This window comes from Glycine max, chromosome 15 (assembly GCF_000004515.6).
Source record: "Glycine max cultivar Williams 82 chromosome 15, Glycine_max_v4.0, whole genome shotgun sequence".
NCBI lineage: Eukaryota > Viridiplantae > Streptophyta > Magnoliopsida > Fabales > Fabaceae > Glycine > Glycine max.
In genome coordinates, this window is record NC_038251.2 from 2184977 (window position 1) to 2202050 (window position 17074).

Here is a 17074-nt window from a genome sequence, read left to right on the forward strand (position 1 = left end):
ACATTACTAGTAATACACAATAATTACACTCTAAATTGAAATAAGAGACAATTTTTTTATTCCATTATTCGTATTGATTTCACATTTGGTAAACGTCATATTTTCACTATCTACACAAACTTAAAAATATTAAAGCAAGATTTAGTATGAAAATTTTACAAATAAATAAAGATCTAAATAGAGTTCAAACCCCCTCCACCGCTTTATGTTCTCTCTTTCTATAACACCAACAACTAACAACCAACTTTGTCACCTCTCTCGTTCTCCCTGCTTAGATAACACTCTCTCGCGAGTCGCGATGCTCTTAGCTCTCTCTTATTTCCATCGATGGATGCAGAAACGGTAGATCTACTCAATCTCTATCCAACAGGACAAGACCCACTTTCCCTTATTCCTCCATCTCTTTCAATTTCCCTGCACGTGCGAATCTATTCGCAAATTGCACACTAACCTTTTCCCTTTCCCTTTTCCTTTTGCTTTTCGTATTTGTAGAGTTGGGGTTGTAGATAATGGGAGGGGCAGGAATTTGAGGGGAAGCGAAAACAAAATCAGATTTTGATTAGTGGGGGGTTCGAGAAAGTGGCGAAAATGAACTTGGGTGCAGCCGAGGAAGAAGAATCGGCTGCACAAGTTCGTGTTCCTGCGGAAATCGATTGGCACAAACTCGATAAATCCAAGTTTTTCTGCCTCGGTGCAGCCCTTTTCTCTGGGGTTTCCGCGACCCTTTACCCTGTTGTTGTGTTGAAAACGCGTCAACAAGTTTTTCCGTCTCAAATTTCTTGCATCAAAACCGCGTTTTCATTGATTAGACTTGAGGGTTTAAGGGCACTGTATAGAGGGTTTGGTACTTCTTTGATGGGTACAATCCCTGCTAGGGCTTTGTACATGGCTGCACTTGAGATCACCAAGAGTAGCGTAGGCACTGCTACCCTTAAGTTTGGGGTAGCTGAACCTACTGCTGCCACTGTTGCCAATGGTGCTGCTGGGTTAAGTGCAGCCATGGTAGCTCAGCTTGTGTGGACCCCAGTTGATGTTGTGAGTCAGAGGTTGATGGTTCAAGGTGTCTCTAATTCTTCTAAGTCATCAAATCAATATATGAATGGAATTGATGCCTTTAGGAAAATTCTTAAGAAAGATGGTGCTAAGGGGTTGTATAGGGGTTTTGGGATATCAATTTTGACCTATGCACCTTCCAATGCTGTTTGGTGGGCTTCATATTCTGTGGCACAGAGAATGGTTTGGGGTGGGGTTGGGTGGTGCTTGTGCAAGAAAGGTTGTGGTGGTGAGGGTGAATTGAGGCCTGATTCTAAGACAGTGATGGCTGTTCAGGGAGTGAGTGCAGCAATGGCTGGTGGCATGTCTGCTTTGATTACTATGCCATTGGATACCATCAAGACAAGGCTTCAGGTGTTGGATGGGGATGAGAACAGGCGTCGTGGACCTACAGTTATGCAGACAGTGAGGAAGTTGGTTAGGGAGGGTGGTTGGATGGCTTGTTATAGAGGGTTGGGACCTAGATGGGCTTCAATGTCAATGTCTGCGACAACTATGATCACTACATATGAGTTCCTTAAACGACTTTCCATGAAAAATCAAGAGGTTTTGACTTGATGAAGGATAGAATTTAATAACAACAAAAAACAGAGAAAGGAGAAGGGGTTTTCTCCTTTCTTTTGTATAAATCATGTCCTTACTTTCTTTCCAATTGTCCCTTTTTTTTTTCTGGCTTCTTTCACTTTTCCTGAATGGGATGACTGCTTGATCAATGTAAAGCTATTGTAACTTGTAAGTCACCTTATGTGTATATTTTGAAAATAAATAAAAATTCATTCTAACACAGTTATATTTCTTTCTGTCACCATTGATATTATGTATATATGCTTTCACTTACATGTGGAAGTTTGGGTATATTATTATCACGAGCTGATGTGGTTTCAAATCCTACAAGGGTAACCAACTACTGAAATGATAACTATGAAGCTTGTAGCTTGCTTTCTAATCAAGTCCTGTCTACTATTTTCAATGATGTATATAGCCTGTACCTTTCTCATTGAATCTTGCCTTATACCAGACAACCTACCGAGATATTTCCACCAACAACGCTGTGAATTGGGTATAGTAGCAGCCATTGATTACCCATTCGGAATCTTATTTTTTCAACTCCACGTTTTTCAATTATTAGTCCAATGCTGGTTAGTGAAGAGGGATCCCGATTCACTAGAGATTTTAATTTTATACTTTCGCAAAGATTGGGTAGTGCATATTTTAAATTGGTAAATTAAATTAAATTTACAATATGTATTCAAAAATTGAATCTTTTGATCTTCATCTAACAGTTTCGATTCACTAGATACGCGAGTACTTAAATCCCTGTAGGGAATCTCAGTGGAAATTAGCCAACTACTTTTAAGATATTTAGTTTTCAGAAAATGTATATCTTCATCTAACACATTCTATATTTGTCATGAACTTTGAAAAACCATTTTTAGATATTTAATTTTGAGAAAATATAATACCTTGCTTTTTTTTTTTTGCTCTCGTTTTGAGATATGAAAAAGATATATTTTCATGAAAACATAAAAATGTTATTTAACTTAATTATAACTCTTAATTTTACTCTTACTTTTTAAATTATTTGAATTTTAAAAAGATGCTTAAAAATATTAAAATCTAACTGAACATATTTTAGAATTTATTTAAGAACAATGCTCGCAATTATAGTATTTCTAAAAATATAATTCCTACAAATAAAATATTTTATCTTCAAACACACGTTATCTAATTCAATGGTGGGGCTTTGGCGCTACCAACATGTTGGGTGGGTGGACGTGAGAGTGGGAGTAGAGTCTCTTGCAGTGCTTTTTTCTGGGTGTCCTAATCTTGAGGACATGGAAGCCACTGGTTTATGTTTTAAAAGCTATGTAGTTGAAGCAAAGTTAAAAAAATTGCCCTAATTAGTCAGAACTCTTGTGGAAAAAGATAAACATATAATTCCATTGGAAGTTGTTTGTAATGTTCAGTTCCTGAGCATAAAATGGGAACTAAATACTTTATTTGTTTGTCATTTCTTTCTATTGCGAAAGAAAATGAGAATTTATGATATTTTTTTTGTTGGGATATGCACCTTACATATGGACAACCAGGAAGTGGAAATCATTGAAGACTTTCTCGAATTTCACAATTTAACCCACATTGAATTCAGCTATGTGGAATGTACTAGAGACTGACTGGAAGTGTTGAAAGTGCTCAAGCATTGTTCCAAACTTCAAAATCTTGTCAATGACCCAGGTTTGCTCGAGTTTAACTCCATCAATGATTTTTTTTTTTTTTTTTGTATTTTACTAATTTTACGTCATACCTATTGTTTAACTACTGGATCGCGGCTGTAGTTAGTTAGGGTACGGTAGAAATATTCACGGCGTGTTCCTAAATACATCTCATCGCACCTTAAAACATGTCGTATTAATAGATACTATGGCTATGAAACAGAGTTTTGAATTTGCAAGATATATCACGTAGAATGCAATTTGCTTTTACTTCAAGGCAAATGAAATGATAAAAAAACTTATCCTTGTTCACATGGTTCTCTTCAATTTGTAAACTTTCATTTAGTTGTTTAGATTATAACTTTAGTTGGGTAGTTAGCTGCGTTATGTGAAGTTTCCTGTGATGTTTCCAATATAGGTTATTGTCATGTATATGTGTCTCTAAGACACCAACTTCTTACTGAATATATAATTTTAATAATAAAGTTTGCATTATATATTGATCTCTATCAGTTACCTCAGAGAATGTTTGCAAATTCACGTGCTACGGTGCTACTATTTACTTCTTTGCAAATTCATTGAATCCAAATTCAAAAATACCTAGCATGCGTTGTGTTCATAATCTGAAAAGCTCTTTTTTGTATTTTTCCTTTATTTTGGTTTATCGGTTTGCAATTGACTTTGACAGTAGGACAAGTTTTTCTTTCTTCTTTTTGAGAATCGGGAGACCAACTTGAAGGTGAAGTGATCTTTGGAGGCTACCTAGTCTGCGGATAATGATGGAGCTTTTGAGTATGAACATCAAGTTTATCCTCTTGATCCTGGTCAAATTCTCCTCCAAGATTCAAAGCTTAGGAACACTGATCATGTCTATGGAGTGGTCATTTTCACTGGACATGACAGCAAAGTCATGCAGAATTCTACCAAATCCCCTTCAAAAAGAAGCACAATAGAAAAAAAAGATGGATTATATCATGTACTGTCCTTATATTGATATCTTTTATTAGTTCGAAAGCCTGCTCTAAAGGGATTTGGTTTTTCCCTTAGGAATGGTAACTGGTTGAATCAGCTAACTGACGAAAGGGCTTTTCTAGTAGCAGCAAGAGAATTTGGTTTCGAATTTTATTGGAGAACTCAATCAAGTGTTGTCATTCGTGAAAGATTTTCTGCTTCGTAGGTGAGGTGGACATTCACAAACTCCATCCATTTCCTATTAACTATGAAACATTAAGATCCTTTGTTAGTTAGATTTTATAAAGCTTGTAGCTTTCTAATTAAGTTTTGTCCTATTTTTTGTTACAGTTGCTTTTGAATTTTTTATTACTTTAAGAATGGAATGAACGGAAGGTGTTTATGATCAAGTAGCACCTTGTAAGTCATCTTATGTGTATATTTTGAAAATAAAAATTCTTCTAACACGGTTATATTTCTTTTGAGTGTATTTGCTTTCATTTAGATTTTGAAGTTTGACTATATTAGTATTCACGAGCTGATGTGGTTTCAAAATCATCATGGCAAATTCTTAACTTGATAACTATGAAACATTAAGATCCTTTGTTAGTTAGATTTTATAAAGCTTGTAGCTTTCTAATTAAGTTTTGTCTACCATTTTCAATGATGTATATAGCCTGTTTCCTTCTCATTGAATCTTGTCTACCATACAACGCTGTGAATTGGGTATAGTAGCAGCCTTTGATCACCCATTCGATTATTGGAGAGAGATTACGATTCACTAGAGATTTTTTACATGCGCAAAGTCAGTTAATCGAAACCATTAGATGAAAATCGGATAATTCATCTTTTAACTTGGTAAACTAAATTGAAAATGTTTGTCGTGGATAGCCCGCACCGTGTATATTTTCAAGATTTATAAATTTATTCTTGACAATGAGAATGTGATATTCCATATTTATCACGAACTTCCCAAATTTATTTTTGAGAAAATACAATACCTTATTTTATTTATTTTTTATTCTCATTTTGAGATATGAAAAAATACATTTTCATGAAAACATAAAAAGTTATTTAACTTAATTATAACTCTTATTTTTACACTTACATTTTTAATTATTTGAATTTCAAAAAAATTATTAAAAATATTTTAAAATTCATTTAAGAATAATGTTCTTAATTATGTTATTTCTAAAAATCTTTCCTAAATAACATGAGAAAAATGATTATATAATATAAAAAAATTTATATAATTTCCATCACAACTTATTATGTATTATAAATTTATACATTTTTAAAATAATTTATGTAAATTAATTCAAATGATAATTTATAATTAAATACCAGTAAAATTATGTATGTGAGAGTGGGAGTAGAGTCCCATTAATTTAAGAACATGAGTTATCTACCCCATTGCCCGGAGGCTCTTCACTATGCGAAGGTATGGGGAAGGGATGTTGTACGCAGCCTTACCCTTGCATATGCAAAGAGGCTGTTTCCGGATTCGAACCCATGACCAACAAGTCACCAAGGCACAACTTTACCGCTGCACCAGGGCTCGCCCTCGATTATTAGCTTCCATCTAAACGCCAAAAAAAAAAAACATAAAACAGTGATATATAACATGCTATATACACCTTGCACGTTACATTTGCAGATATCATGTCTTGTTCAGGCAAGCCTCCATCGGTTAGTGTTTTGTTTAGACACGAGTATTCTGTGCTCTAGGCTCCTATTATCTCATTAGTCTGGCTTGATGTGTTGGAGGTTAGAGTTCCTCTTGGACTCGGTTATTAATAAAATTCTGGCTTGATGTGATGAAAAACCCTAAACTTCTAAACATTGTTTCCCCTCGAACACTCGAAAGGGACTTTAAAAATTAAGATATGCTAAAATGTCATCCCATTCATTTGGTGCAAATGTCGAAGTACTTTCATTTCCATAGTATTAAGGTGGCCAGGAGATTATGGTTTCAACCCCATTCATATGAAGCTTATGCCGATGTGGATCCATAGCTAGGACAAGGCTTGGAAAAAGAATGAACTTCCCCCAGACAACCAACACAGCATAAATCCCACAGAAAGACAAGAAATCTACATGTGTCAAACATAAAAACTATCCATCAGCTACATCTAGAAAAAAAAAATATTAATCAGATTCGTTAAGACTCAAATGGTTTATTGTCCCTGATGGAAATTTGCTTAGCGAGCTCTCTTGTTACTGCATGATGGGCACTTGTATTGCTTGATAAGCTCTGCTCTAGCAGGGGTGATCTTCACACATTTGCCATGGAACCACTTCTCACAGATGTCACAGCAAATCCAGAATTCATCAGTACCATAATTCTCACCACATGCCCCACACAAGGTATCTCCATGTTCATCGTTATCTTGCTCTTCTAGTTCTTCATCCTCATCTTTTGTTTGTAATGCCTTTGACTGTCTGCCCTGGGTTTCGGAAGCCTGCTGCTCCACCAGCCAACAATTTGATAAGAACACAAATTATCCGAGTAAAAGGGAACCACAAACAAGATAACACTACCTATATAAGTCAGTTATTCTTAACCTCCCACACATATTTGCAAGTACATCTACAGAACCTAGTGACTGCTCAATTAACAGCCAGACTTCGTTCATGAACTTTAAAACAGGAATGAGATGCCGCTATCGATGAATATCCACATTCTAATGTTCTATTACTTCTAATCAGTGAATTAAAAATAACAATGGAAACAACATGATATAACATATTAGGATCCTTTACTCTCTTTATTTCACCATCTAGAATGAGGAAGAACTCTTTTCCTTCTTGATCTAAAATATTCTAAATAGTTGTTTCACTTTGGTCTTGCTCAAAGCAACCAATTAAACTAGTTGCTCCTTTCCTTTTTCTTTTCCTTCTTCCTTTCTTTTCCAATTCAGTGTCAGCCAGTTTAAATCATCACGGTAAATAATAAATTTTTGCACCTTCCTTGTCATACTCATGGGTTATATATTAGATATATCATGATACTAAACTCCCAAGACTTGTGATAATACTTTCCAAGCTGCTAATAGATCTATCTGATAACTGTTAAATATGAGTTATTTTTTATAATAAGGGAGTCAAGCCAAGGAGAAAAGACACCATCTCGGAGACTCAGAGCTCTTTAATGAATACATCTTACGCCTGAGTATCTCTAGTAGGGAAAATCTTTTTTTTTTTATGTCCTTTTTCCATCCTTCTTTTTTATCAGTTTCTAAACCCCTTTACAATTGTAAGACCCCTTATGGCTATGAGAGACTAAACCCTTAGTTAGGATCTAGCAAGCCTAAAAAGCCAAAAGATGTATTGTACACTTCATATTTATCAATGCAAATAGGTGTTTTTTTTCCTATTATCCTTTCTTATTTTAATTTCATGTATCATTCATCCTTGCATCATCTTTATGGGTTAGGTGCTCGACAGAGGATAATCCTTAATAAAAATACAAGGAAGGTCTTATATGCATCAATTTTAGGGATTAGCCACTCGACAGAGGATAATTTCTAATACAACTAAAAGGAAGGGGTACCTTAATAAAATCATTGCTAGACATAGAGTGATTGCATTATGCCCATGCATCAAAGCAAACATCTAGAATTAAAACTTCATGCATTTTATCTACCGAGTTTTTGCAAAGACATTTGGGAGATAGATAGACTTGTCATCGTGAGACATCAGGGATAAGTATTCTAACAGGTAGGAAAAAAGTTACCTAATTGATAGAAAAATCTCAAATAATACATCTTAGGCAAATAAAATATGTTAGGTCCTAACATTCTCATCTCATTGAATTTCCTATTATTTTTTTTTGTTTTCTTATTAATAGTTATTATTTTATACCTTGTTCTTTTAAATTTATCTTTTATACCTCATCTTATCTTTTTTTCTTATAAATTGAAAATTATCCAACACAAGTACAAAACAAAGTCCTTGTGAAAATCAACACTCGGACTTTCGAGTACATTACTACTTGAAACAAATTGGTATACTTACCAAACTGTTAACACTATCTCATGTAGATGGTTATAAAGATTTAATGCACATGCAATACATTCTTTAACCCTTTACCAAGGGGAATTAAATTCAGCGATGGTTTTCTTAATTCTATCTTTGTAAACAGCCTACACCGTGAAAAACATCTTGATGTTTTTCACTGCAGCTCAGATAGATAAGTATTTATGAACAACTGTATTTATTTGTCATGTATGAGCGTGGGGGGGAAAATATTGTTTACCGCTTGAGAGTTAGACTTAGATTTGTTGCCACTGTTGTTTGAAACCGAAGACTTCTCTTTAACTTGTTTCTTTGCTTCACCAGTAACAACTTCAAATATTGTTGGTAGTTCATTGATCATACCGAATAGTCGTTTCCTGCATTACAAATGCCAAAACATGAGTAGATTGATGCACGAGAAAACATACAACATTACCAATTATCAAGAACATACACAGACTACTAAATGATGTCAAGAAGAACATTGATTGTGGTTGCTAAACAAAAAAACCAATGGGGATATTCCATTCACATGAGATCAGAAGTCCTACTTTTCCTCCTTGCACTATCTTAAGATAAGTCAGTACAAAGTAGACATGAAACTGCTATGCCTGTTCTTTCTTTCTTCTTCCTCTCTATTCCTCTTCAACATTTTTTTCTCAGAAAGAAGAAAAAGAAAAAGAAAAAGAATGTTATTCTATTCTTTAACATCTTTGCCCCTCTCCATGGTGGACAACTGCTTCAGCAATAATTTATCAGCAAACAATATTACAAATCAACTGAGATATAGCAGTGATGCAGCAAAATAACTATTGAAAGGAGAAAATTGCTCATACTAAGCAATAAGAAAACTTGTACTCAACATGGAGGGTGGTGAAAGGAAAAACAAAAGTTAAAAAATCCTACACAAACTTGACTGAACCAATGTGATAAATCAGGTAGTTTGACCCAAACTGCATCCTTAGTTCCTTATTTTCAATCTCATCTTGAATCAGCTTCATTACAAGTTGACTTGAGATATAAGAGTTAAGCTCAGTAAGATATATACCTGTCAGTTTTATCAAATCCAAATCTGGCTCCAAAATAAAAGGCAAGGGCAAGTAACCATGTATCACTATGAACAGCAACTAATGATAACCAGTCTTTTTCCAGCATGCCATCCCTAGCAAAGTTAATGCCTAGGACAGGCTCAGGAAGCTCTGGAGGAACTTCTTCAACGGGTAAATTTACCTCCCATTGCTCATTAGGAAATCCATATAAGCACAAATTCTCCTTCTCTGAAAGAATAAAACAACAGATATATAAAGCTCATATAAGGATAAGATAGCTACAAAGAAAATAAATTTAATATGGATAAAATGATTTGTAATTCTACCTTTACACTGTATACTTTTATCTGCAGCTAGAATAACTCCATAATATCTTTACACCCAAGAGGTTTTTAAGAAGTATCAAGCAGTTCATGTCATCCTAGTTCTGCTGCTAGGGTAACAATACAAGAATATCTCTATGGTAGAATGACGCTAGGGATGGCAAAGCAAATGCATTTCCCTCAGTCAGGAACAAGATTTGATGATTACATGTTTTACAACTATGTGACCAATCAAAAACCTTATACCAACCCTAAAGGCCTACAGTCATTCTCCAAGTGCCTATCATAAATCCAAAGTCTACCACAATGTATTTAATAATAGAAGGGAAATAAGTACTGTGACAAATTATTTACAGCCACATTGATTGATGATTACAAGGAAGGCAGTTAAACAAAAAACAAATTGTCATTGTCAATTGGAATACATGACCAAGTTACCAAAGATAAGAGATCACTGAGAACTTAGTTTGAACATCATCATCATCATCATCATCATAATAATAATAATAATAATAATAATAATAAAAGATAAAGGCATGACAATAAACAAGCTAAGTTGACATCCCTTGATGCAAGAGCCTAACCTAATTGCAGTACATGTACTAGAAAAGGAAAGTAAAAGCAAGAACATCCTAAATACTCAAGGCGAGGCAGTAACTGCAAACCACTGAAAGACATAATTCAAACCTAAAATCAAGGTAACTAACCAGGATCACATTGGCTGTAGAAATCTTCAACATCTGCAACAGCACGAACAAGCCAAACAAGTTAATTAAACGAGACAGAAAAAATTCCAAAACCTGCACATGTATATGTGTGTGTGTGCATAGAAATTTAAAAACAAAATAGAAAAAGAATATAAAAATTTCTCAGGTAGAAATTGCTCCCAGGTGGAGAAAGGCGAAACAAAGGATTCGATACATTCAATAATGTTTCCCGAATGCCGCAACTGAATAGTAATTGGTGGCAGGTTAAGATGTCATTTGATAACGAAAATGACAGAAAGAAAGAAACCGCTAACGCGTGTCATGATTTTAGATTTATAATAATTTATTGTTCTGGTTTCATAATTTGTTAACCCATCATCAATTATGGAAAAGAAAAGAAAGAATAGCCATAGGTATTTGCGAAGAAAAGCATTTTTATTTGATTTGATGGTGCATGGAAATTGAAAAGCACATTAGTTACGTTATGCTACGTTACCGGTGGTAAGGGCTTTGATGATGCCGGCTCTTCGGCCCTGGAAATCCTCGAATATTTCTTCCACGGAGCGACTTAGTGCCTCCATTCTCAGAGACAGTGAAAACGGTGTCGTTTAGCGCAACGCAGGTTTATATCACAACCGAATTCAGGTTTGAGAGAGAGAGAAGAGAGAACTAAACGAAAGCAGACGCAGGGGTATGTTTGAGTATAGTGGAATGAAATTTATTTCATTTGCATTTGCATTTGCATTTGCATGATGAATGAATGAATGAATCAACTTGGTTCCATCCTTCGGTCAAAGAAAAAAAAATACTTGGTTCCTTTCTATGTGCTCGCGTCCACTGCAATAAAGTTACGACCTGCCTAATTGAACGGATATCAATTGTCGATTTAAATTTTGATTTACTTTATGTCTATTTTATTTCGTCTTTAATTATTTTTTTCTTATAATTTAGCATTTTTTTACTTACAATTTTTTTGATATTTATAAATTATTTTTATTTAATTTTTAGTTCTTACACTTTAAATAAAATTTTAAAAAATGAAAAAATATTTTTTAAAACACTATAAAGATAAAAAATAAAATAAACAATTTTTAATGACGAAAAATAAAATAATAAAAAAAAAAATTTAAGTCTTCCATTTCATATATAATACTTATAAATTGGTGTGGGAGACCCAGTCAGTCTCACAAGTTGCAACGATGTCTTTTTTTTTCCCTACTATTGTCTATCATATACTCAAAATACTCTTTAGGTGAATCATCTTTTTGTTCTATGCAAGTATTAAGCATTGTCAAATGAGTTCTAAAAATTAAGAAATTTTTAAATAAATTCTTCAAACTATTAGTATCTGTTGTTTTATTTGAGCTGTTCCTAAATTTAATTTAGTCTGGACAATTTGATTAACATGAGTGGCGAATTGATTTGTCACAGTGCTTACTTAATATTTTAAGGATCAAAATGATTATTCTCTCTATATTTTACCTTGTTCGAGTTGTCGCTAATAAATAATAAATAGGTTAAATTAAATAATAAATAGGATCAAAACTACAAGTACTACTACTACATATGGGAGGTGGAACGCAGCAGTTGCAAGGAAAGGAGAATGATTGGCTCAGAGAAAATATCGGATGTCAATAGTTAAAAGAATTGATTTTAGCAAAGGTGTCAAGAAAACATGGGTGTATGAGGGGGTCATATTAGAGACCAAACATTGGAAGCCACATAATCGCATTTCAATTAGACATGTTGCAGATATGGTATTAACATAGAAAAACATTGTTTTTGACAAGTCAGTGTCAAACAATTTTAGGGTATACAATACGTCCATGTCAATGTCGACGAAAATCAAAATTAGCAATAATCGTAACTACATAATAAAAGATGAGCCAAGGATGACTTCCCAATGGAACACAACACAAGCAAAGTGATGTGCCCAACAACAAGCCAGTTTAGTCACATGTAGACAAATAGAGGTTGCTGAGTGGTGCCACCACCCTTATCAGCTGCATCATTCTGCATGTTTCTTGCATCACTGTTAAATGCATATGAGACATCAGCACCATCTCTATAGTTTTCAATGTGATGCATTTTTGATTCTGCAATATTCCCAGGTGTATGATTTGATTGTAATTGTTTTTTTGTATTGAGAAAGCGTCCACCAGCGCCTCTAGCTCTCTTCAGTGCATGTTGATGGCGGGACTCGTGAAGATACGGCTGCAGAACTATATTATCAGTGTGTGGTTTAACAGAATTTGTTCTTAGAGAAAAGAGAGAAAACATGATAAACACGCTTACTTTCCGATCCTTGATGGGTTTGTTAAGCGCTTCGAGTTTTGCTCGATACTGTCTTCGCCTCAGAATAGCATGGTACTGCTTTGAATTCACGTATATAGGTTCTTCTGCAAAATCCAATTGAAGAGGAATTCGAACAGGAGCAGTTTCCACTGGCTGGACATGAGGTATCTCATCAGATTATTTCAGAATTCTTCTTGATGCCAAACACTAGTAACTAGCTACAAGTGTCATGGTTTTATTGTGCAAGGTAATTAATTAATTTAGAGAACTGAAACGGTTAAGAAACATGGCTCATGAGAGAGGATGAAGAGAAAATTGTAAGAGTAAAATTATTATTGTTAGTGAGTAAAGTTGATTACATTGACACATTTACATCACTTACACTCAGAATCGGAAAGTAACTAGCTAACTAATTTATATCTCTTAACAAAAATTCATATAAGAAATTCAAAGAATTGATGCTTGGTTAGTACAATACGACCCTACTATAGATAGAGAGCCTGCTTTCTTATAATGTCAACTATGGAAAAGGCCAAGAAGAATATTCTTGTAAAGATTGCATCTCCAATAGTTAAAAATTTATAATCAAGAAAACATTGTGCCAGAGATAAGAAATTCCCCACCATAAGAAAAGGAATGAAAACATAAGAACAAATGAGATGTAAAGGAGAACACTAGAAACATTTTTAAATAGACAGATACTCCACAGACCAACTTTAGGGATAATGAGCATCTGCACACTGGTAAATTACAGGTAACACAACAAACCTTAAAAATTAATTAAAAAATGGATTACTGCTGAAAATATTCTGAAGGATGTAAAAAACTAAAAAACATCGAAGAGCATTGAACTCGAATGATCCATTTAAAAGAAGCACAAGAAGTTATAAACAGGATTTGTCAACTGCAACATTTACTTCAGTCTTCAAACATATATTTGAAAGTTTCTCAAAGAATTTGGTCAAAATTCAGTCCAAATTAAGAGGAACATATATTCAAAGTTAATACAACGTTTTTTCTAGAAAGGCCCTTCCCACCCTATTTCTAAGAATAACACCAAAGCCATTCTCAATATAAGTCAGAAAAAAAATAGCATCCTATCAAACTCACTAATAATAACAATGGATGAAGGGATAGCCTCATTGATATCTATAAGTAAAATATTTTGACCAAATCATAATGTGATGCTATGAAATGTTAGTCAATAATCAAAACTGAAGAATGTTTTTGACTTCTTACTATTAGGTGAATCTCATTATAATGGAATGGAGATGAGGTGACAAATAATAGTAATGAAAATACATGAATAATTTCTACTTAAGCACTAATTACCTTAGACTGTGGACTATATGCAGCAGCCACTAGGCCACTATAGCATGGATCAGCATAGTGACATGCAATATGCGCCTGAAACCCAAATTTTAAGAAAACGTATGCATATGCCTTCCATCCACAAGAACTTGAGGATATATCTACTTACAAGTATTGGTCTGTGATCCAGTAGTGGAGGAGGGAAAGGGAAATCCTGACTCCCCATAAATGACCTGATGACACATCCCATACTCTTCCCCTCATTTCTGATAAGTGTTGAATCAGTAGAACTATGCTGGACAGAAATTTGACCTAGTATCCAAACAAAGCAGAGAAAATACTCATCAATATGGTTTATGAAGTAACATGGCAGGGAATTTGACAAGAATTTTCTGATACTGATTTAGCCATCTAAGACAACTTCCAACTTTCAGAAGAAAAATTTATAATTTTTTATCCAATAGCCAATGCTAAGTGAGGAGATAGTGCAACATAGGATCACGACCTTATCTACCTGTAGCACTCCATTTCATTTATATTACCATTGAGACTACTACTACAGTTTTACGGTAGGAAATATATACACCAATAGCAGAAAGAAGTGATCAAACACCAGTTGATATGCACAAACATTCAGATTTATACAAAAAGGCAGGGTTTCAATCCAAATACCGGATTGTACCGTACCAACTTCTGGATAAGATTGATCAGTGGATTTGGTTGAAGATGCATCCTGTTCTTGGAATTGAAAATTAAATGTCTTGCTATTGTGGCATTGTTGTGGAAGAACATCCACTTTTGAGCTCAAACTTCTGGACATAGATGATCGTTGGACTTCAAATTCAGAAGTCGCCCATGATGGGCATCCAAGAACATAGGGAGCTGTTGAATGAGAAGAAAATAGACCAGAGTCTTTCTCACATAAGCAATTCATTGTTTTCCACTCTGGCTCAAGGCCTACCTCTTAGAACAATAATCCACCTACCTTCAAAAAAGGAAAAGGATAAATAGATATGAGAAACCTGGATCTGGCTAAATATTTTTGGGTATATAAACAAAAGAGAAAAGACAATTTGAATCAACACAATAGAATACGAGTAGAATACATGTAAAACGTTCCTCTTTGAAGTCTAATGCTGGAAAGCTTTCTATAAATGTTTAATTCCCACTTTCCACAATATACACGGTCAAAAAAGAAAATCCTTGCTAAAAAAGAAATAAAGCATCAACGATGAGTTCCATCATCTTAAGCTCCAATTGCTACCCTTTTATATATTCACTGGCATGCCATTAAATTACAAGGGAAGAAAAAAAGGTAAAGATAAATGAAAAAAGAAAGCAAGGAAGAACAAAAGGTCCAAAGAAGAGAGACACCTTGGAAGTTGAATGAATTGGAGAGGAATCAGAAGCTGTGCATGTCTTCTGCCCTGAAACTTCGTAAGCTTAGAAAAGACTCTCACTCAAACATAACACTTGAATGACTCCATCATTGTTTTAGTCTTTTTGGTCTCTTGGCTTTAGTGCTAAGTCTTGACCCATAAAGTGACTTCTACTTGGTCTTAAAAACAATGACTCTGTTGCATTAACACACCAACTACACTCATCTGCCACCCTCCCAACTTATGTTAAAATAGAAAAATCATTTTTAAAATTAAGAATCTAATTTTAAAATATATTTGAATTAAAAATAATTTATCCTTATGCATTCTATCTTTTTCGTTTTGTTGTCCCTATTGTTATTCTTTCTTGGCTGGTTTAAAAAAAAAATACAGTAATGGAGCATCGCATCGCATCGCACTCTTTCATCATCATGCTTCCTGCTCATACCATATGCTTTTCTTATTAATAACTATTCAGAAGTGGACTATTATCTCTGCATTACATTGTACAACAAATGTTATAATTAAGAGAGAGAAAGAAATATAATTTATAATAAAAAAAACCTGATATTTATACAGCAATTCATATAATAATTTATCCTACTATTGCTACTATTTAATTATTTTGGAGAGACTAAAAGTGAACATTACCTTACCTTATTTACATGAACTAAAATATATATTTAGTATATTATGACACCTCAAAAATAATTTTAAAATTTTATAAGTAAGAATGATATTTTTAAGTAAATTAGTATTTTAACTTATGCATTGTTGATGGTAAATATTTATTTTAATACAATTAAAATTCATAATAAATAGAATTTTTGAATATATAAATTTTATTTTGGTTTACAATTAATAATTTAAATTGTAATATAATTTTTCAAAAATAATATTAAAACTTAATTTAAAGATGGAGACAATAAAGGATAGATCGAAACTCGAAAGAGATATACAATTAGAAAGATCAAATCTATAGGACAGTGGTCCAACTCAACCCCATCACAAGTAGATTAGTAGCAACTTCTCGTCTTTAGCAAAAGAAATTCGGCTGCAGAAAAGTTTCAAAATCAGAACTCATGCAATAAGTGAGCATAAACTCATCAATTATTATCAAACAAGATCAGGAAGCCTGGTGATTGACTCAAGAAAGGAGAACACAAAATTCAAACATCAACAAATGAACATAGAACTTCACATTGAATTATCTCTCACTTATTTCTTTATTTTTTTTATATACATTTTTCTTGTAGGTAAAAAACATTGTATTAATCAAAGGTACCGGTGGTACCCAACAATTACATCAAGGTAGAGAGAACAAAGTTACAAGAAGAAAAATTACTGCTATTGGATTGTTACTTCCATCTTCCCCATCCTATGTTCCAAATTGTGTTCTATTATATTGCTTCCTTCCTCTTTCTTATCTCAAAATAATTTAGACATCCCAACATATTATTCTATGCGATTTACAAGACCACTTTTTGCGCCAAACCATTAGAAGGAAATAAGTTAAAAAAGCACAATATGTTGAAAACAATATCTATTTAACCACTATTCTTTATCCTCTCAAACTTAAGAATTAAGAGGAAAAATAAAATTAAGGAAGATAAGTCCACCATATATAGTAACATATAACTGCTAGTCGGCAACCTTATACTGGAAAAAAAAAAAAAACTACAGCCATGAACAAAATAGTGGAGAACAATCAGGAGGAAAAACACCCTTTCTATTTTGATATTTATCATCCCTCGCCTGCTTTCTAATTTCATCCTC

The 17074-nt window shown here is 33.8% G+C and overlaps 3 protein-coding genes across 12 annotated transcripts; 1 reads left to right on the plus strand and 2 right to left on the minus strand.

Moving 5' to 3' along the window:
- The first annotated feature begins 40 nt into the window (after positions 1 to 40).
- On the plus strand, positions 41 to 1839 carry LOC100803360 (solute carrier family 25 member 44). The gene has a single exon (XM_003546930.5). It carries the CDS (start codon positions 589 to 591, stop codon positions 1609 to 1611), a length of 1023 nt encoding a protein of 340 aa, XP_003546978.1. The 5' UTR covers positions 41 to 588; the 3' UTR covers positions 1612 to 1839.
- Positions 1840 to 6105: 4266 nt separating this feature from the next.
- LOC100777146 (PHD finger superfamily protein) lies at positions 6106 to 11119 on the minus strand. Of its 2 annotated transcripts, none has more exons than NM_001348659.1 (5): positions 10810 to 11119; positions 10314 to 10346; positions 9283 to 9511; positions 8476 to 8611; positions 6106 to 6682 (listed from the first exon to the last, which is right to left on the minus strand). In NM_001348659.1, the coding sequence occupies exons 1-5, from the start codon at positions 10892 to 10894 to the stop codon at positions 6419 to 6421; spliced, it is 747 nt and encodes a 248-aa protein (NP_001335588.1). In that variant the 5' UTR covers positions 10895 to 11119; the 3' UTR covers positions 6106 to 6418. The 2 variants fall into 2 exon arrangements, with proteins under 2 accessions (NP_001335588.1, NP_001242637.2); NM_001255708.2 differs by having other exon boundaries at positions 6127 to 6679.
- A 925-nt stretch (positions 11120 to 12044) lies between these two features.
- NF-YA15 (nuclear transcription factor Y subunit A-15) lies at positions 12045 to 15517 on the minus strand. Of its 9 annotated transcripts, none has more exons than XM_006597138.3 (6): positions 15294 to 15517; positions 14592 to 14900; positions 14089 to 14231; positions 13941 to 14015; positions 12609 to 12761; positions 12045 to 12527 (listed from the first exon to the last, which is right to left on the minus strand). In XM_006597138.3, the coding sequence occupies exons 2-6, from the start codon at positions 14851 to 14853 to the stop codon at positions 12267 to 12269; spliced, it is 894 nt and encodes a 297-aa protein (XP_006597201.1). In that variant the 5' UTR covers positions 14854 to 14900; positions 15294 to 15517; the 3' UTR covers positions 12045 to 12266. The 9 variants fall into 9 exon arrangements, with proteins under 9 accessions (XP_006597201.1, XP_040865744.1, XP_006597200.1 ...); XM_041009810.1 differs by having other exon boundaries at positions 14607 to 14900; positions 15294 to 15516; XM_006597137.3 differs by having other exon boundaries at positions 14592 to 14904; positions 15294 to 15516.
- Positions 15518 to 17074: the final 1557 nt, after the last annotated feature.